The 20,655-nt window shown below is 44.3% G+C and overlaps 1 protein-coding gene and 1 long non-coding RNA gene across 4 annotated transcripts in view; both read left to right on the top strand.

Moving 5' to 3' along the window:
• The window catches only part of MAB21L3 (mab-21 like 3), a 46,783-nt gene extending 36,242 nt beyond the window's left edge, over window positions 1-10,541 (top strand). Inside the window, exons 3-6 of one of the 3 annotated variants that reach the window (XM_066599420.1) lie at window positions 6,763-7,054; window positions 7,463-7,644; window positions 9,223-9,417; window positions 10,041-10,541. In XM_066599420.1, coding sequence (XP_066455517.1) covers window positions 6,763-7,054; window positions 7,463-7,644; window positions 9,223-9,417; window positions 10,041-10,295 — 924 coding nt within the window. In that variant the 3' untranslated portion in view covers window positions 10,296-10,541. Of the gene's footprint in view, window positions 1-6,762; window positions 7,055-7,462; window positions 7,645-9,222; window positions 9,456-10,040 lie in introns of all 3 variants that reach the window. The other 2 variants (XM_066599421.1, XM_066599422.1) reach the window with 2 other exon arrangements.
• Window positions 10,542-11,011: 470 nt separating this feature from the next.
• Window positions 11,012-18,593, top strand: LOC136625320 (uncharacterized). The gene is made up of 2 exons (XR_010792537.1): window positions 11,012-16,084; window positions 16,625-18,593. It is a non-coding gene; the product is annotated as an uncharacterized lncRNA (long non-coding RNA).
• Window positions 18,594-20,655: the final 2,062 nt, after the last annotated feature.

Raw genomic sequence — 20,655 nt, 5'->3', positions numbered from 1 at the left:
GACCAGCTAATTCACCTCTCCCCCTATTACGCTGCATCTTCTCTCTGCCAACCCCTTCATTGGCTGCCCATTGTACAGAGAATCTAATTCAAGATATTATCAATGACATACAAGGCCCTCCCCTCCGTACATCTCTGACCTAATATCCCAATACTTGAGGATATACAACCACTAGTCCTCACAAGACCTCCTCTATTCTTCATATAATCATCTCCTGGATCTCTCCTGTAAGTCACCTTCACTCTGGGACCCCAACACCTCAGACTCTCCACCACTGTGAACAATCTGAAAATCTACCTCTTCAGAAAAACAACCTACACTAGTCCTACTGCTACCACAATATAGGAACTTTCTACCCATACCTGTTGTCTCCTTTTGCCTCCCTTGTAGACTGTAAGCCCTCATGGACAGGGTCCTCTCTATGTATTATTCTGCTATTTATTTAGTAGATGTTTATTTTTCCTATTGCTATGCTTCACTCCATCGGCTCTCCTTGTTCTCCTTTTATCTCTCTGACCGCTCTTTCAGCATCTCCTTTGCTGGCTCTACCTCCCCTCCTCTTCCCCTTGCTGTTGGGGTACCCCAGTGCTCGGTCCTCGGTCGCCTCCTCTTCTCCATCTACACAGCCCCTATTGGACAAACCATCAGGAGTTTTGGCTTTTAGTACCATCTCTATGCTGACGATACCCAGCTATACACCTCCTCCCGTGACATCACAGCACCGTTCCTCCAGAATGCCACTAACTGTCTGTCCGCTGTCTCTAACATTGTGTCCTCTATCTACCTAAAACTGAACCTCTCAAAAACTGACCTACAGGTGTTTTCGCCCTCTGCTAACCTATCTCATCCTGACATCTCCATCTCAGTGTGTGGCACCACCATAACTCCCAGGCAGCATGCACACTGCCTTGGGGTTATATTCGACCCCGATCATGTTAGCCCAAACATGTCAGCTGTACCACAAGAATATCTGTCCTTTTCTCACCGTGGACATGCTAACAACACTCACTATTGCCTTCATCCACTTTCATCTTTATTATTATAACTCGTTGCTGATCGGCCTCCCTTGCAATAGGCTCTCCCCCCTCCAATCCATCCTGAATGCGGCAGCCAGGCTCATCTTCCTGTCCAGCTACTAATTAGATGCCTCTGCACTGTGCCAGTCACTGCCCAGCAAATACAGAATTTAATTCAAACTCACTACCTTCATCCACAAAGCTCTTCATAGCACCGTGCCGCCCTACATTGCCTCCCTTATCTCAATCCACCACTCAGCCCGTGACCTCTGCTCCACCAACGAAATTAGATTACACGCCCCTTTAACTCAAATCTCTCATTCCCGGCACCAAGACTTCTCCAGAGCAGCACGAGTACTCAGGAAAGCACTACCCAAAACTATCTGGGCAATCCCTGACTCACATAACTTCAGGCGTGCTCTAAAAAAGCACCTCTTTAGGGAGGCATACTATATCTCCTAAACCAAACCCATTTACTCCACCTGATAACATGCTCCCTGTCCTACCAACTGCAATCCCTGCCAGCCGCAATCAACCGCCCCCTGCAGTCATACCGATTCAGGCACTATATGGCTCAATTTAACCATTGTCTATGTGTATAGCATTCCACCCTCTCCACCTTGCCATACTGTGCACATCTCCAGCCCCTTTACCTTCTGTATAACCCCATTATTAGTACTATGTAAGCTAGCTGGAGCCCCTCACCCCTACTATTTTCATCAATCGATTACTACATGTAACCGTGGTTTTGTTTGCTTCCCCCTACTTTGTAAGCGCTGCAGAATATGTTGGTGCTATATAAATAAAGATGATTATTTATGTAATGTATTTAAACCTCTGTTTTCATTTCCACAGCATTCTGGAATTAACAGTGCATTAAAATAAGTAATAATAGTGTGGCTATTAAGAGTTTAGATTTGAGAATTATTTGATCTTCACTGTGGTTTCTAAATAAGTCACCGTGCTAGTTACACCTTAGAACTCATGCTTTGGTGTGAGGAGGCTTTTACTAGCTGTAGCTGCAGATTGACACTGAGCTGACATTTGCTCTGTGGACTCTTTATCTGTCACTGTCTTATGACTTGTGGATTCTCTTTTTCTTTCTGCGGCTGGAATCAGGAGCAGCCAGATTTACTGGCTCATTGGATGGTGCTGCTCAGGGGGCGACGTTCACTGCACCCCTGTATACAGGTAATGAGTACATAGAGGGTGGAACTGGCGGTATATGCTGCAACTACTATGTACCCAGTGTTGCCCTTATCCTACACACGGAATAAAGCCAAATACTCAATACTACACAGCTGTCTCTTATCCTCTCTCTGAGTAGCTGCCAGTCATTTATAACTGCTGATAAGGGAAATAATTCAGGTCGAGTGAATAGTAGCAATAGTAGCTTTCTCTGCTCTCTGTCCCCCTGATCTTCTGCACCCCACCTACACACCCCCCGCGACACTGCCATACAGCCTTCTGTAATAGCTCAATGGAAAGATGATGAAAACAAGGGAGCGGAGGAGCTGAGAAACAACCCGTGAGTTTGATACAATTTGCTAAGATTTCCGTCCTCCAGTTTGCAGTGCAGTCAAGCATAGAAATCAATCATAGATTTTTAGAAACAAAACTTCGACATTTCCGTGGATTTCAGAATAAAACAGCATTTTATTTATAAGTTATGGATCAAAACATCTTCCAAATTGTGCTTACATGTTTCAAACAGAGTTGTTATTCATAGTATATGTAAGCCCAATTTTGGAAGATGTTGTTATCCATAAAATTTAAATAAAACACTTTTTAAATTCTGGAATCCACAGAAGTGCTGAAGTTTTGTTTCTGTTGAGATTTATGATGTAACTGCACCTGTCTGTGCACCCAAAGGGAACTGTATCCGTGAGGTGAGCTGGCATTTGGAAATGTAATCAGAAATTTTTATGAACACAAAAGTCTTCATTTCCAAAAACACATTAATTAAAAAAAAATGCAAAGATGTCCATAACCTTTAACCCCTTCCCGCTCCATGACGTACCGGTACATCATGGAGCCGCGGGGTATGGCATCGCGGCCAATCGCGGCTATTAACCATTTAAATGCCGCTGTCAATTCTGACACCGGCATTTAAATCCCCCGAACGATGTTCGGGGGTCCTGCACGGCCCCCCCGCAGTGAGATCGGGGGAGCTGTGCAGGTGTCATGGCAGCCAGGGGCCTAATGAAAGGCCCCAGGGCTGCCTTACCAGACTGCCTATCAAGCCATCCCCGTGGGGTGGCTTGATAGACTGCCTGTGAAAAAGCAGTATGACGTAATGCTATAGCATTACGTCATACTGCAGGAGCGATCAAAGCATCGCATGTTAAAGTCCCCCCCATAGGGGGACTTCAAAGTAATGTAAAAAAAAATCAATAAAGTTTTTTTAATTGTAAAAAAAAAAGTTGTAAAAGTTTAAATAACGCCCCTTTTGACATATCTATGATAAAAAATCTAAATCATACAATAAAAATATGTATTTGGTATTGCCGCGTCCGTAAAAGTCCGAACTGTCAAAGTAGTGCATTATTTTTCCCGCACGGTGAACGTCGTCCGAAAAATAAAATAAACAACGCCAGAAATACACTTTTTTAGTTACCCTGTCTCTCAAAAAAATGCAATAAAAAGCGATCAAAAAGTCGTATGTATTCAAAATTGATACTATCGGAAACTACAGGACATCCCGCAAAAAATGAGCCCTTGCTCAACTACGTTGACGGAAAAATAAAAAAGTTATTGCGCGTACAAAATGACCGCAGAAAATAATTTAAAAAAATTAAATGTCTGAAAAAAGAGTAGTATAGTAAAAAAAAAAACTATACAAGTTTAGTATAGTAGTATTCGTACTGACCCATAGAATAAAGTTATCATGTCGCTTTTGTTGCCGTAGAACAAGACGCACTAAAAGTAGGCGAAATTTCGTTTTTTTTCCATTTTACAACACTTAGAATTTTCTAAAAGTTTTTCAGTACATTATATGGTACTTTTAATAGCACCATTGAAAAATACAACTCGTCCCGCAAAAAACAAGCCCTCATACAGCGACATAGATGGATAAATAAAGGAGTTACGATTTTTTTGAAGGGGGGAGGAAAAAACGAAAATGGAAAAAGAAAAAGGGGCCGCGTCATTAAGGGGTTAAACATGGATGCCAACTCCAGACACAATGATATATTGCAAAACGCATATGAGCTGTATGAGTAGTAGGACATCAGAGTGGGTTGTACAAAGATGAACATAATGAATATTCTATTCATTCGCAACAAGAACAGATATTGAGAACGCTGAGGAATTTAAATAAAGCAAAGCAAAGACAACTACGCTCATGAGTGCAAAGTTTGTCCAGGTTTCAAGACTAGAGATGAGCGAACGTACTCGGATAAGCACTACTCGTCCGAGTAATGTGCTTTATCCGAGTACCTCCCCGCTCGTGCTGAAAGATTCGGGACGCGCTGCGGAGCGGGGAGCTGCAGGGGAGAGCGGGGAGGAACGGAGGGGAGATCTTTCTCTCCCTCTCTCCCGCCCGCTCTGCCCCGCTCCCCGCTGCGACTCACCTGTCAGCAGCGGAGCGCCCCGAATCTTTCAAGACGAGTACAGCGGTACTCGGATAAGGCACATTACTCGGACGAGTAGTGCTTATCCGAGTACGTTCGCTCATCTCTATTCAAGACCCATCGTCCAGTGTTATTATTGACTGCCCAATCTCAGACCTCACTATCTGGCGTATGATCAACTACTTGATCTCAGGCCCCAGCATCTGGAGTATGATGGGCTGCTCAATCTCAGACCCCACTGTCTAATGTATGATCAACTGTCCGAACTCAGTCCCCACTGTCTAATGTATGATTGACTGCCCCAACTGAGAGCCCACTGTCTAATATATGATCAACTGCCTGAACTCAGACCCCACTGTCTAATGTTATGATTGACTGCCCTATCTCAGGTCCCAAGGTTAAGTGTAAGATCGACTGCCTGAACTCAGACCCCACTGTCTCGTGTATGATCAACTGCCCGAACGCAGACCCCACTGTCTAATGTATGATCGACTGCCCAATCCCATGCCCTATTGATTGTTGTATGAAGAGTCCTCTAATGTCAAAGGTCTATTTTCCTTCATATAGTCAGCTTAGGTTAGAGGTTATTATAAATCTCGGTACAAGGGTCCTGCTGATGTCTTCCCCCAAGTCCTGAGTTCCTTCCCCCAATGTGTAACATAAATGTTCGTAGAAACGTAAAAAGCTCAGGTCACTGCTTAGTAATGTTACCTGATATACTCCAGTCACATCCAGAGCTGCATTCTGAAATCTGCTGTGTTCCTGTTAACTTTCAGGATGGAGCTTACATCTTGTAAGATCTGTGTGTGTACCACTGCTGTTGACAATACATTAAAAAGGTGTTAAGTTTCTCTGTAATTGTGATTGAGTTGTAGTGTGAAACTCCACAGGACTAGAGTGTGGAGTTATGAGTAGGTATAAAAAGGGTCTGCGCATGCGTCACGTGTGTGATGAGAGGCGTGCAGAGAGACAGCTAACCACCAAACCAGTTAGAGGGAGAAGAGTTGCCGGCAGCAGTAAAGAAGCCGGACTCAAAAGACTTCATCTAACTTGTGTACCACAAGCAGAGCAACTTCTATGGTGATCAAGGAAGGATTTTGTTGAAAGACCCTCCTGGATGTCATTCTCCTCCTCATAAGAGACTATCCTACTGCCAGTAGCTGAGGGGTTGTGTACTCTGAACTACCTTTTCCATTACGACCAGTTAAGTGTTTGCTCCGACGAGAGTAAAAATTAAGCTGAAACGCATTTTGCTGTCTTTGGTCATGCTTCACATGTTCTTTTCCCAGTCTGCAACCAGGCCACAAGGATGAGCATCAAGGTTCTAGCCACACTTATACAATCTCACTAGTGCCCCCAGCTGGTTTATTGTCTGTACAAAGCATGATTTGATGTGGTGCATTGTGGAAATAAGAGTTGACCCAAAGTACAGCAGCCTAAGAGAGAAAAAAATGTTACATAATTCAATGCAGAACAATCTTGCCTAAATATTACCATGCACAGCCAGTGAAATTGTGAATGTAGCCATGAATGTGAGCAGAGTATAAGCTAGTACACAACAGCACAACTGTGACTACAGCTCTTGATAAGATGGAGTATAAAGGTCCTTTTACACGCAAAGATAATCTTTCAAACGGCCGAAAGATTTAGCGATGTATTTGCGTAAAGTGTTAATGGCCATTAACACTTTATCATCTTTATTTCCATGTAAAGGAAACTTTATGAGATTTAAACACACGCCCAGCTGTTCAAACATCTGCCGACACATTCCATTGTTCTCCTTGTGGCTGTCGGCAGATTGCATTGTTCTCCCCGCGGCTAGTGTAAACATGCTGCAAGGAGAACTTCCTGCCATCTATTGCAAGATGAAAGAAATGCATTCAAATGGAACGTATTTGCTCAGTCTTTCAGCGGCTTAAATGAAGTAAAATCCATAGTTCAAACGAAAAGTGCACAATGCCTGCGTTTTACATGTAACGATTATCCCTGATTTTCGGCAGTTTGCACAAATTGTGAGTGATAATTGCTGCATGTAAAAGGGCCTTAAAACATGATGTAGCAGGATGCAGCTCTGGAGGTGAGTAGAGTATAATATTTGGCATAGCAATGGGGTTTGCATCATTTTTGGCATTGAGTCCTATAGCCCTGTGGTGACTTTGCTCCAAACATTGCAGGTTTTGGCTCCGTCACAGCTCCTGGTGACGGTTCCTCTGCGGGGTCTGAGTGGGTTTCGCCAGAATAGGTCAAGGCGGTGGCGTTACTACACCCCCAGTGGAGTACAACTTCTGAGCCCTGTGATGGAGCCGGAGAAGCTTCACCAGTGGTTGGAGGTGGAGCAATTTCAGAAAACCAGTGGACATTGGCATGACAACGACGTCAGCATTCAAGGGGATGTAGTGCCCGCACGTGTACTCAGCATTCTCCTGGGTCTCCTCCATCGCGCCATCCCTGCCTGTAACCTGACTGGTAAGAGACTACGGTGTTCCTGACCTTGCAGAGCCCCCTAAACATGAATGTTCTCTTTTGTCCTCTGCTATCTGTCACTTGTGGTCTGGCCTTTTTAAACTGAATCATAATCGTTCAGATTCTCACTGGATCGTGGGGAGAGAGTGACTGAAATGTTCTTCAATGGGAAGAATGACAGTAAGTGGAGAAACCTCTCTGCCCTCACACAATCACTTCTGTGATCTTCCTGATTGTACAGTGATATTTCTGGAAAGTTGGGCAGCCAAGAGCTCTAATGGCTGCCAAGTACAATAATTTTAGGAGTTTTTACTATCTGCAGGGGGCTGCAGCGATCCTGATGTAATTTGAAGCCAAGCTTTAAATTAATGACTTCTAATCTTTACTAACAGCCCATTTGTCCATCTCCAGACAGAGTTAGTGTGCTTGATTCCTTTGGTCCCACCATCAGAGTGACCGTGGAGACCTCTATGCAGACGGTGGAGGTGGAACTGTTTCCAGTGGTGGAGATCCCAGGATGTTGGCCTCGGAAGGCTCGATGGCCACGGTTCTTTAAGCGGTGGCCCTCCAAAGACAGAGCACGTTGTGTGAAGGTCTGTGATTATTTTCTTACATTCTTCATTCTATACAATGTCATTATATTACTATTATATCAGTGATATTAGTAACAGGGGACAGGGCTGTGACAACCTCTCAGGCATGATAGAGGTTTGTTGTCAGCAGTAATAGATGAATAGCTGTAATCCAGATTTATGAGGGCCCTTGAGTAATAAAGTCATAGTGGGCACCCTTATGCCTTGCATTCTGGTCTGAAATCTGATTAATTTAGCAGTTTAAATGCATTTTCAGGGCTGGTCTTAAATAAATTTTGGGGCTGGTCTGGGGTCTGAATGAGTTTAGGGGTCTAGGGTATTAAGCAGTTAAGGACCAGGTGCTGTAAATTTACAGCGCCTGGTCCCGGGCTTAAAGCCCAGCTGTATGTAAAATTATGGCAGGGATTAAAGCCTCCTGCTTCTGAAATCAATCAGATTTCACAGTTAGTCACAGCTGATAACCCGGAGGAGGAAGGAGAAGTGGGTTTTAACTCTTTCTGCCTCCTCCTTTGTTTAGTACACATCACTCAATGAGTGATATGTACTAAAAAGTGAAAATGGAAGTGTTTCTTCCACTATGGGAGCCTGCGGGTCACGTGACCGCCGGGATTCTCTGTTATGGCATCCCAGAAGACCCTGATCAGCTCTGCCTGTGCCCAATGAACTGGGGCTCCTGTGGATACCTCAGCTATGTGGAAAAATGTCAAATAAATAAAAAAAAACAAAAACATGTGAATGTCCCCCAGGGGTCTTATATGACGTCATGAGGGACATAGATAGTAAAAAAAAACATAAATACATACATAAGTAAATAAAAATTACAGACTAAAACAACAATATATACATAAGAAAGAAAATAACCCAAAACCAACACAAACCAAAACCGTTGCTACATGCGCCTTGTAATCCATAACCATACATATTATATATCCATACATGTTATATATCAAAACATCTGAAACAAAATGAGGAACCGGTTTCCATACTTTATTTTAGCGTAAATATACTAATAAAAAGAAATAACTATAAATGTTTTTTTTTAAATCCCCCTCCCCCCGCTAAAAAATAATAATAAATCTTGGTGTAAGCAGTTTCACAAAGTTAGCAAAATGTCGATTTGAATGTTTACAGTTGGCATTTAGCTCGATCCCTCATCTACTGACGACCTAGGAAAGCGGACCTTGACAAAACTGAGTACCCCCAATATAAAGGTATACCCTCCAGCCCGATTAGAGTGTCAACCCCTCCTCCAATATGCTGTGTAGATAAGCAACAGCAGGACACATGTAAAGACTAATGGACCCTGGTGCAAAACTTCAGCTTGGGGTCCCCCTGCAACTATTCTCTATGACTGCCAGCTGTGGTTGGAACCTTTCCTCTGCATCTCTTATTAACCCATCAATGCAGCACCAACAGGTAAGGGCATTCCTAGGGTCTTAAAAAAAGCACACAAGTCTCAAGACATTTTGCAATCCCTCAAAAAAGAAAAATAATTTCTTTCAGTTTATTGCATGTTTGCCGCTGCCTTTTTTTCTGAGTCTTTGTATCACTCAGCGATAATTTTTTATTTTCCTTCAGTCTTTTGGCTTTGACCTTATTGCTCGAACAAATTACCACTGGCAGCTGTCGTTCCTGCGTGCAGAGCGCCTCCTACTGGAGGGGATAGATGAGGATGGAGGGTGTCGGATGAAGTGTCTGCGGGTGGTTCGGCAGCTGAAGGAAGATGTGTGGTGTCCAGGATCTCGCCCTGTTATCACCTCCCAGCATCTGCAGGTGAGATTCCTGAGTCTGGAGTCATCACTTTGATGTAGGTGAGACAAAGCTTGTGTTGACCTAAGGGCCTGATCAGACCTCATTATTGGCTCCTTCCAATGGTCCTCTCAAAGTTTCCATTTAAAACTACAAAAACTGCACATTAACCCCTTCAGTGGCAGGTTTACTATTACCATGTCATGCCTCACAGGGCAGGTTTTTAAAAAAGGAGTCAACAATGCAATTTAATCTCGCAAGTATTTATTAAGGAATGCAACTATCACATTGCAACATTTCTTTGTAATGAAAGAATACATTATAACAATTTTGGAAAATAATTTCCAAATTTTGGAGGTAGGAGATTTTCCGGGCGTGCCACTAAAGGGGTTAATGGAATCTATCTGAGCATTAATGAAAACTGCTGAAACGGAGACCAATAGGTCTTCGATTCAGCAGCTTTTCATTAATTTCCAGCATTTTGTGCCTGAAAGAAAAGCATGGTGGACTGCACTATTCTTTCCAGGACTAAATGGCTGACAGGACCCCTGGATGGAACCAAGCACGAGGTCTGAACAGTCCCTACGAGACAATTTTATGTCCATGTTTTACCTCTGTGACTACTGATCTTGCTGTTTTCTTGATAGATGATTCTCCTCTGGGACTGTGAGCGGAACCCTTCTTCAAAGGCTTGGCTAGACTTTGGCTTCTGCTTCCTACGTCTTGTGCGCAGACTTTTAAAATGCTCCCGGCAACGGTTCCTGCGACATTACTTCATCAGACGTGCAAATCTTCTTAAATACTCAGACACAAACCAGTTGGACAAGCTGGCTGACAAACTGAGCAGATTCTTGGAGTGTCCTAATGTGTCTTCATACTACGAAAACATCTCCATCTGCTGAGACAGCCCCTGAGGAACAGTCAGTAGAGATGCTATTTGCTAATTGAATATATGCTGCCTCTCCATGGAAACTATCAGTTATCTCTCCCTGTGCCCTCATGGATCCACTGAGCATGACCCTGAAATGTATAAGGATTACAATGCATAACATTTGCAATAGTCTGCCACTGCTCCACGCAGTGGGGAAGGTGCTACTTTGCTTATTTAATCATAGTGATTCTACAATTCCAGTAAATGTGGCAATACATTTCCAGTGATGGTGGTTTTATGCATCCAGCGGTGGTTGCGTCGATGTCAATAGATTGATGAGCACTATTCCACGTGTCAGGGAACACTCATCTGCTCCCTAGAGGTAACGATCAGCATTCTCTCTGAATGGCAGTATAAGGGTGCGTTCACACGAACGTATATTGGCTCAGTTTTCACGCCGAGCCGATATACGTTGTCCTCGTGTGCAGGGGGGGAGGATGAAAGAGCCAGGAGCAGGAACTGAGCTCCTGCCCCCTCTCTGCCTCCTCTCCGCCCCTCTGCACTATTTGCAATGGGGAGAGGCGGGGTGGGGCTAATTCTTGGGACTTAGCCCCACCCCTGGCCCGCCTCTCCCCATTGCAAATAGTGCAGAGGGGTGGGGAGGAGGCAGAGAGGGGGTGGGAGCTAAGTTCCTGCTCCTGGCTCTTCCATCCTCCCCCCTGCACACGAGGACAACGTATATCGGCTCGGCGTGAAAACTGAGCCAATATACGTTCGTCTGAATGCAGCCTAAAGGGTGGGTTTCTCTAGATGAAAATGTGGTCCCTTAAGGTGACGCCATCAGAGTCAGCAGTAAGTGATGGTAGCTTTAGTGAGAGTTTGTCCATGGCCGCTTAGCTCAAACGTGATGCAGGAGGCCTGAGAGGTTCTATACTGTTTCATAAAAGGCAGCATGTGCTTGTGATACCTAGTAAAGAATGCTGACCTTACCTTTCTGACCTGCTCTATGGAGGGATTACCTGTTCATCCAGTATTGTATTTTTCGTCTTGGATGTAAGGATTGTGTAGAGACAAATGTGGTTCCTCGAGTGTTAGGTTAGCTGTTAGTGACAGTAGCAATAGCTTATTGTGAGATGTGAGTCGCTGGCAGCTCTGCATAGTATGGACATTTGTGTGATTGTCCTATTATCTTCACTGGAGATTATAAATTAACCCCAGCATCTCATCACACATAAAATCTTCCATAACTCTACCCCTAATATGTAGAACTCATCTATAACCTTGAGATTAGATAGAGCCACATTATATATGTAATTTATGTGTCATTCATGTGTTGAAGACAGGAAAACTAAAAGTAAAAAGGGACAGAGCTTCCTTGAATAAAATTTCATAACAGTAATCGGGAGTATAAAACCGAAAGGATCAAGGGTGCTTACCTCCTTCTGTTGTGTACAAGTGCAAAAGCTATATGACATAAGTGCCAGGGGTGCTGCATACACTGGAGGACCATTCCTGAGATCAAGTCCAAGCTGGATACACATGTAGGCAATGAAAAAAGAATTCAGGTTACTGTCCTACCCCTAAGGGTGGCTTCACACGAGCGTGTTATTGTGTGTACATAGGTGCTCTGCTGTGACAGGGAATTCCGGCGGTAACATGACTGCCGGCCCTTGTAGTGGAAGTTATACTTCCATTTTCACCTTTTAGTACATAGCGCTCATTAAGCGCTGTGTACTAAAGAAAGGAGGAGGCAGAAAGGGTTAAAAACCCTTCCTGCCTTCTCCTCTGGGTTATCAGCTGTGACTTCAAGCTGACAACCAAACATGCTTCTGATTAATTGCTTTACACCCCCGCCGTATATTTACTATTGGATTTTTGCAAGGCGACCAGGAGTTTTTATTGGTAGTGTTTTAGTGTACATATGACTTTTTGATTGCTTTTTATTCACTTCTGTCTTGGAGACAGGGTGACCAAAAAAAGTGCAACTCTGGCATTGTGTATTTTGTTCTGACTGCGTTCACCATGCAGGATTGTCTGTGATATTTTAATAAACTGGATCTTTATGAATGCAGCAATACCAATTTTCAATTTAGTTTTTTTTAATGCAACAGGAAAAAAAGGGTTTTCAAAGTGTTTAATATGTTGTAGAAGTGCAATACCAGAGATGGCCTTTATGGGTCTGGAGAGCAGGCTTTCCGAAAAAAGATTTGGCAGGGGGGGTGGGATGGTGTAGCCTGCTCATTAATCAGGAAACGCCTGTCTGGGTCTGGCAGGAGAAAAGCTCTTGTCCTGCTGAGCTCAGTGCTCCCCCTGTACGAGAGCGGTTGGTTGGAAATCAAGCTGCTTGAGTCTGACAGGAAAGGACGTCCCCTATATTGACACCCTGGTTGGGTAAAGCTGATGGACTTTAGATCTGTGTTTAAGGCAATAGGCCTATGTTAGAAAGGGCAAAAGCAGTATGTTATTTAGTGGCCAGACAGTCAGGGATGTGTTGTAATTAGTGATGAGCGAGCATACTCGCTAAGGGCAATTGCTCGAGTGAGCATTGCCCTTAGCGAGTACCTGCCCGCTCGAGAGAAAAGGTTCGGCTGCCGGCGGCGGATGGGGAGCGGCAGGGAGGAACGGAGGGGAGATCTCTCTCTCCCTCTCCCCCCCCCCTTCCCGCTCCCCCTGCTCACTGCCGCAACTCACCTGTCACCGGCGCCGGCAGCCGAACCTTTTCTCTCGAGCGGGCAGGTACTTGCTAAGGGCAATGTTCGCTCAAGCAATTGCCCTTAGCGAGCATGCTCGCACAACTCTAGTTGTAATGTATGTGTGTACTGTGATGTATTATATCAATGGTGTGAAGATTGTTACTTTTGCTATCTGTTCTGTTACTGTAATAAAGATAGGTTTATGGACTTTTACCAAACATCTGACCTGGACGTGGGTTACTAAGTTGCGAAACCTCATCTAGGTGAAGGACAGATAGCGTTCCTGTGAGCTCCATATCCCCAGGTGCCACAATTTTTATAATAATTTAAAAATCTTTACTTTTTTCTGGTTCCCATAGGGGAATTGAACTTGCCTATGATCGCTTATGTAGTATACTGTATTTGAAAAGGCAAACAATCATGGCAGCTAAGAGGAATATTTAAATATCACTGTCAGAATCGACAATAACATTTAAAGAATTAAGGCCACTCTCACACAAGCGTTTGTGAAAACGCTGCATTTTTTAATGCAGCATTTTACAGCATTGAGAGCAGCGTTTTTTTTTAGTGTTTGTCTGCGTTTTTACTGCATATTATGTGCAGTAACAATGCAGGCAAACAAGCTGATGTCACCATTTTCCCCTCTTCTGGTGGCATAGTAAGCGGTGTTAAAAAGTGTTTTTACTAATCCCATCCTTTTCAATGGGTGATGCAAGGCGTCAAAAAAACACGCGCTGCAACGCTAAAAATTGAACCTACAGTATCCGTTTTAAGCGAATGTTAAAAACGCCCATTAAACGCTATAAAAAACACGTGTTAGGCCTCCCTCACACAGGCGTTCGCAAAAACACTGCGTTTACTGTGTTTTCAGCAGCGTTAGCATGCGTTTTGACAGCGTTTTGGCTGCGTTTTCAGCTCAGCTGAAAACATAGCCAAGGAAGCTGGAAACTTTTTTTCAGACTTGCCGGCATAGCAGCCTGCATTTAAGACTATGAAAATGCAGTACAAAGTTGTTACGCGTTTTCAGCAGTGCTGAAAACGCAGCCCATTCATTTCAATGTGAGACACACAGCTGAAAACTGCCAAGAATAGAACATGCATCACTTTCAAACGCAGCGTTGGAAATGCTGCGTTTTCAGCCTTGTGTGAGCAGTCCCATTGAAATGAATGAGTGTTGTACAGCGTTTAACGCAGAGCTAAACGCTGTACAAAAACGCCTGTGTGAGAGAGGCCTAAGACAGGCCTTACCACCACAACTGGAGTTATCTCTGATTGCAGATGTTGGTTGTCTAAGACAGCTGACACCTCCTATGTATGGAGCAGGCTCGGCTCCCAAGCCCACTCCATACAACACCCAACGTGCGTCATACATGCACGGTGTAGGTTGGGAAGCAGTTAAACATATGTGTTGTGGCAGAGTGGTCACTGGAGTGTTATAGTTATGCCACTAGAGGACCAAATTACAGGCATCCAGGATGTAGGTGGTGGAAAAAGCTGTTTCCCTGCATGGGGTTAAAGGGGCTGTCCAGCACTTTGCAGGGTTTTTTTTTTCTATTGATGATCTATTCTCAAGATGGATCATCAATGGATGATTTAGTCTGCCGCTCAGGATCCCTACCAATCAGCTAATTCTCAGCGCTGCTGTTAATGTGGTTACAGCTGGAAACGAACAGAGCGGACAACATTGCAGTGGCTTGGTTTAGTACTTCAGGCACAGTTCTCAAGGAATTCAATGGGAGCTGTGCCTGCCATACCAGCCTGGGCTTCTGCACTATGGGCAGCACAACTGGGAATCAGCTCATAGGAGGGATTCCTAGTGACAGACCCCTGCAAATCATCTGTTGACGATCTATACTGAGGATAAGTTATCAATAGTAAAAACACCAGCATCATGGACAAACCCTTTAAATGTGCTATTCCCAAAAAAGGGCTTGGATTGCTGGAGCTGGGGGAGAAAACGGCAGACTCAGTTTTGGGCTGTGTGAGAGGGCTCAATAGGTGTCAGACTCTCAGATAGGAGTCCCAACTGGGGAAGAAACAGGTTTATGCAAAATGCCTATTGAAGCTACCCGAGTGGACATGTGTCTGGTTTGGGGTGCATGTGGTAGGTCCTTGTAGAGGAAAGCTGTATGTTTAGCTAGTGGCCAGATAGCCAGGTTTTAGTTCTGCGTATTAACTGTATTACGTGAAGTGTGAGAGGAGTAAAGCTACTAGAGGTTAGTTTAAAACAGAATCCCTTGTGTTAAAGTGACTTTATAGTGTGCGCCCACCATCTTGTCCTCAAGATAACAGTCCCTGTAAAGGCCCATTTACACTGAAAGATAATCGCTCAAACGACAGTTTGAGTGACAGTTTTGAGCGATCATCTTTGCATAACTCTAAGAAGCTAATTAGCTACTTAAGAGTTAATGCAGGCGGAGCGGAGTACCATCGCGATAGCTTCGAGAACAAAGCAGCTGTTTTGTATATGCAAACAGCTGCTTTGTTCTCAGAGCTTTCAACTGGTGTCCAGCTGAGAATTGCCAGAAAAGCAGCGTGCAGCGCTGATTACAGTCATCTGTGAATTCTAGCTTAAGCCGACTAACCCACAAGCAGTCAGTGTTTTTATCTCTGATTATACCTGGGTTCCTGGGGTTGGAGTTACCAAAGACCCAAGTATTTGGCATATTCAGAGTTAAATTGCTAAATTTGTGTGACTGCCGCCTGTGGAACAGGTTTTGAGGTTGTTTTTAAACAGAGTTTTGTGGGGAGGTTCAGACTATGACAAAGAATCATGTGTTTGGTCTGAAACATTAACAGATCTTTCACAGGAGACACAATTATTGCGTGGGATGCAGTGGAATTTGCTGTCTTGTGGAAAATTTCGCACCCAAATTAGCATGTTTAATTTGCTAAATTTGATGTGAAATTCAAAATGGATTAATTCTGCCAGCAATTTAGACCCTATATTATACATGTTTCCCAAGACCACATGCATCTAGATAGCAGTGCTGTGGCTGATAAGCTTGTCTGGACATTGGCCAGGTATTGGTCATGGTGTTTATTTTATTTCTAGCCATAATATTTGTCTACTCTACCTACTATTTTAACATGTAACTTTGCTTTTGAAAAACAGACATAGAATAAGGCCTCCTTCCCACGAACGGATTTCCGCCGCGTAATTCGCGGCGAAAATCCGCTGCGTTGCCCGCAGCTATTAGGTTCTATTGAACCTAATAGCACAATGCTCACGATGCGTAATTCCAGCGCGGAATTACGCACCGCGATTTCTCCCGTCCTCACCCGCAGCATGCTCTATTTTCTGCAGGTGAGGACGGGCTGTACGCACTGACGGCTTCCATTGCAGTCAATGGAAGCCGTCCGTTCACGCTATCTCCCGCTGTAACCAGCGGGAGATAGCGTGAAAAAACGCTTTCCCGCCCACCGCCGCGCGTCATATGACGCCTTATGACGCGGCCGGCCGCGTCACGTGACACGGCCGGCCGCGTCACGTGACACGCTCGGTGACGCGTCGGCGGTGGGCGGTGACGGGGCGGCGGTGGGCGGGGAAGCGATTTCACGCTATCTCCCGCAGGTAAGTATAGGGGCTCTGGGGGGCGCCGTGACGGGCTTCACAGCGTAATATTACGCGGCGGAGCCCGTCACGCTCGTGGGAAGGAGGCCTAAGGGCAAAAGTTTTGATCACTGGGAAGTCCAGGTGCTGAGACCCAACCGATGGCTAGAACAAAGCAGCTGCATTGCTCGTCCAAACGTTGTCACTGCTTGCTAGCGGTAGATGAGCCCATAGACACTCTATTGAGTCAGTCTTCAGAAAAGGAACAGTGACTGCACCCGGAGCGCCAGTGATCAAAACTTTTTCCATGTACCTATGACATGTCAAAAGTTTTACAAAAGCGGTTACACCTATATTTATATACAAAATCAAGAACCTAGATGGAGTTCTCATTTTACTGCAAAATTCGGCATGCAGTTACATCTCGTTCAGATATGCAATTGATTAAGGTTTTGCCATCTGAGGCCCTAAAAGTAGTTCCACCCTTGACCTATAAAAAGGATATCATAGGCTACTTGTGTGTAGTAAAATCTTTTTCCGCTTGTGTAGAGCTTGTTGACCATTAAACATGCCTCTAGGACACAATCAAAGATATTTTGCCCAATTAACAGTTTGGGTGGGGGTGCATAATTGGACAGGCGACCAGGCTCAAAATGCCCACGACAGACCACCAGTAGAGAGGATCATCGAGCAGCTCCAACAGTTTCCTTGTCTGCCATCCAGAGACAGGTGAAACCATCGTTACAAGCCCCTGGGTCTGTCTGAACTATTTCCAGGTGTTTGGCTGAAGGACGTTTGGTCTCACGGTGCCCATTACATGTTCTGTCTTTGGCACCCACTATTGCCTCTATTTTCAGCAGTGTCATGAACAATGAAACTGGACTGCTACGGAGTGGAACCAGGTTGTCTTCAACAAAAAATCCAGGTTTAGTTTGTGCACTGACGATGGCCATATTCATGTCTGGAGACCTAGGGAGTTCTTCAATCCTGCCTTTGCTGTGGAGCAGCACTCCGACTGTCGTATGTGATGGTCCGCCAGACAATCACCCCTAGTAGTGGTACGAGGGACAATGACAGCTCAGCGATAGGCTCAGGACATCCTGCAGCCACATGTGTTTCTCTCATGGCGGCTTCCAAAAGGGATCTTCCAGCAGGATAATGCTCAGACGCAAACACAAGTGGTCACAGGAATGCCTCCACAACATTGCCACACTTCCAAGACCTGCCCCGTCACCTATAGAACATGTATGGGACCATCTGGGACGCCAACTTCGACAGCCAATTTGCGCGATCTCGAGGCTCAGTTACAGCAAATATGGACCAATATGCCACAGGATACCATACAGAACCTGTATGCCTCATTGCCCACCTGTATTACATCTTGCATCCAAGCTAGAGGTGGCCCAATGGGGTACTAGAGCCTCCATGCCCACCCGTATCACATCTTGTATCCAAGTTAGAGGTGGCCTAAGAGTGTACTACAGCCTCCATGCCCATTCCTTATCACGTCTAGAATCCATGATAGAGACAGCCCAACAGGGTCGTAGTTTCTCCTTCAGGGGGGCAGTTTCCGCAATGAATTATCCTTTTACTCTGATAGTGTAATCACTTACTTATATCCGCGTCACAATCACACACTAAAAGTTTGATTCGATTCCAATAACTCCTTCTTGGGAAGGGATTGCTTTTGACAATGAGTGTAATTATATACAGTATCTAAATGTGAGAATTAATATTTAACACTGTGTATTATATTGTGTATTGCATTGTACTTTATATTTAGTGTTATATTTGCATATGCTGTATGTGACTTGCCTAATCCAAGGAAGGAGTTAAGACACAGAAATACTTCATTGGACGATTCCTTCATCATGAATAAAGGAAGTTTGATGCACAATATGCTACTCTCCATCGGACATGATCCTCACTTTTTTTTACGGGGTAGTGACGTTTCCTAGAATTTTTTTTCTTCTTGCCAAGCTCTCCTCTGCTCGTTATAGGATCCCAGTGTAAACATTTCGGCTGTTACCATTATCCTGTGACTTGAGGCTGCTCTTGTATAATAAACTTCACTGTGAACATCTGTTTGAGAGCCGTCACTGTCACCTTCCAGTCCAGAATAACTGAGGATTAAATTTACATAGAGGACATGCGGCAGAAGGCGTGTGAGGCATGAATAAGATTCCAGGTCTGAATGTTTCAGGCAAGGGGCTTTACTGTCTATATGTGTTTCATTTTACTATAATATACTCAAAGAAAGACTAGATGCTTTCCATGAGGAAGGAGCCTGATAACAGGGGGAGAACTGTTTGTGAACAGGAAAGACAAAGATGCAGCATGGAGTAATGCTGTGATTGGTGTAATAATTAAATATTTGGGATGTGTGTACCGTATAGTTGGCACCATAGTTTTCAGTAGGGTTCAGGCTGTATTCACATTGTCCCAATCTCTGAGGTGGGTAGAATACAGGCAGTGAAGAAGATTTGGGTTTTCCGGGCGGGCGATTTGTTTTTGGGCCCATTCCTGTATGCTCATTGCTGACACTGTACAGTCAGGCAAAAAGACACAAGCAAGGAGCAATTACTCTTTCTACCCCATCTCTACTGGGGCACTTGATGTTGGAAAGCATTGACCTGGTATCCTCATCTCTCCTACCATCTTTATACCTTTTAGAGCTCTCGTACCTGGGTTTTAGGAAGAAACACACTTTGCAGCTTAACCACAAGGTGGCGGTGTGTCTCCAAAGAAAGGTGGCTTTCTTCTGTGACTCCTTCCTGTACCTCATCTGATGTCTATCTGTGATAATGCAAACTTCTGCAACTTTCTAATATACTTTGTTTTTCAATTCCTGGTTCAATATCTCTGCTTATTGTGTGTGAAAGTAATACTCCAGCCTAAATTCTAGTAAGACTAGCAACAATAGTCTATGGGGTTTGCCTTGGGTGAATTAAGGCATGATGCACTCAGGTGAGAATGTGGTGAGCACCTGGCATGAAGCAATATGAGGGTCTCCCTATCCTATTCATAGTCAGAGTGTTCCAGTTTGCCCCGAAGCAGGTGGTGGAGGACATGAGGAGGTCAATGGGTGGCTGGAATGTGGATGGATATTTAATAGCCGCCTGTAAATATCCAGTATGAGCCGTTCCCTGAAAGGACTGTGGTTTGACAGGCCGGGCTGATAACAGAGAAATGTACTAAAAAAAAGTTATATTGCTACCAGAACCCTACAAACATCAAGCATTGTCAATGGGCTGGGGAAGCCTTCATCTCTCATAAACCATCATCATAAAGAGAGTTTATTAGTCTTCTCTCATGAGATCAGAATATGCAGGGTCCGTCCTGTCCTAACTAGTGCAACACAGGAAAAAGTCTGCCATGTGTGCACTGATGGATGTGCCACATAGCAGAAATGCTGAGGAAGATCTGCCACATTTTACAGTTCCAGTAGCGCGGGTCAGATTTCAAAAACTCCTATTCACACGATGTGGGGGAAAAAAGACTCAGCGTGAATTATTATATGTTGTAGATTTTGCCTCTTCAAATGAAAATCCATGTCAGAATCTGCGACGAAATCTAAATGTTACATGTGGATTTTCATGTGGATCTGCATCTGTTTCCCATTGTCTTCAATGGAAAACCTTGAATAGCATTCAAGGTCAGACAGTGGATTGGAAAGGGTTAACTCGCCCAGTCTTAAGTAGAGTTTCATTGTTGCATGCAGCAGACTTTGTGTTTCACCTCCTTTTTACTTTCCAAATCTCTGCTTGCTGTCAGCTAATAGAAATTGTTTACATCCAAAGCTGCAGCACTTTCCATCATATAAACAATCAATAAAACGTATTTCTATGAGTGTGTACTGTCTGCACAGCTACCTCCCTCTGCAGGCCACCCCATACTCCCCCAGATCTGCAGCGCTGCAGGACAGGAGGATCATTGCTGGCACAGCAGCAGCAGTTTAAGGGGCAGCTGATGTGAATATGTGACATTCAGATCATCAGAAACAGAGAGGTTCCTATACTTCCTATCACTAATTCAATTGAAGAACATTACAGTGTGACTCTCCCCAGACTAGATGGCTGATAACAGGAAGCAATAGACTGTATTCACCTTCCCTACAGTCATTTTCTCCCTAGCCTGAAATGGCT

Source organism: Eleutherodactylus coqui, chromosome 4 (assembly GCF_035609145.1).
Source record: "Eleutherodactylus coqui strain aEleCoq1 chromosome 4, aEleCoq1.hap1, whole genome shotgun sequence".
Taxonomy (NCBI): Eukaryota; Metazoa; Chordata; class Amphibia; order Anura; family Eleutherodactylidae; genus Eleutherodactylus; species Eleutherodactylus coqui.
This window is presented reverse-complemented; position numbering and strand designations above follow the sequence as displayed.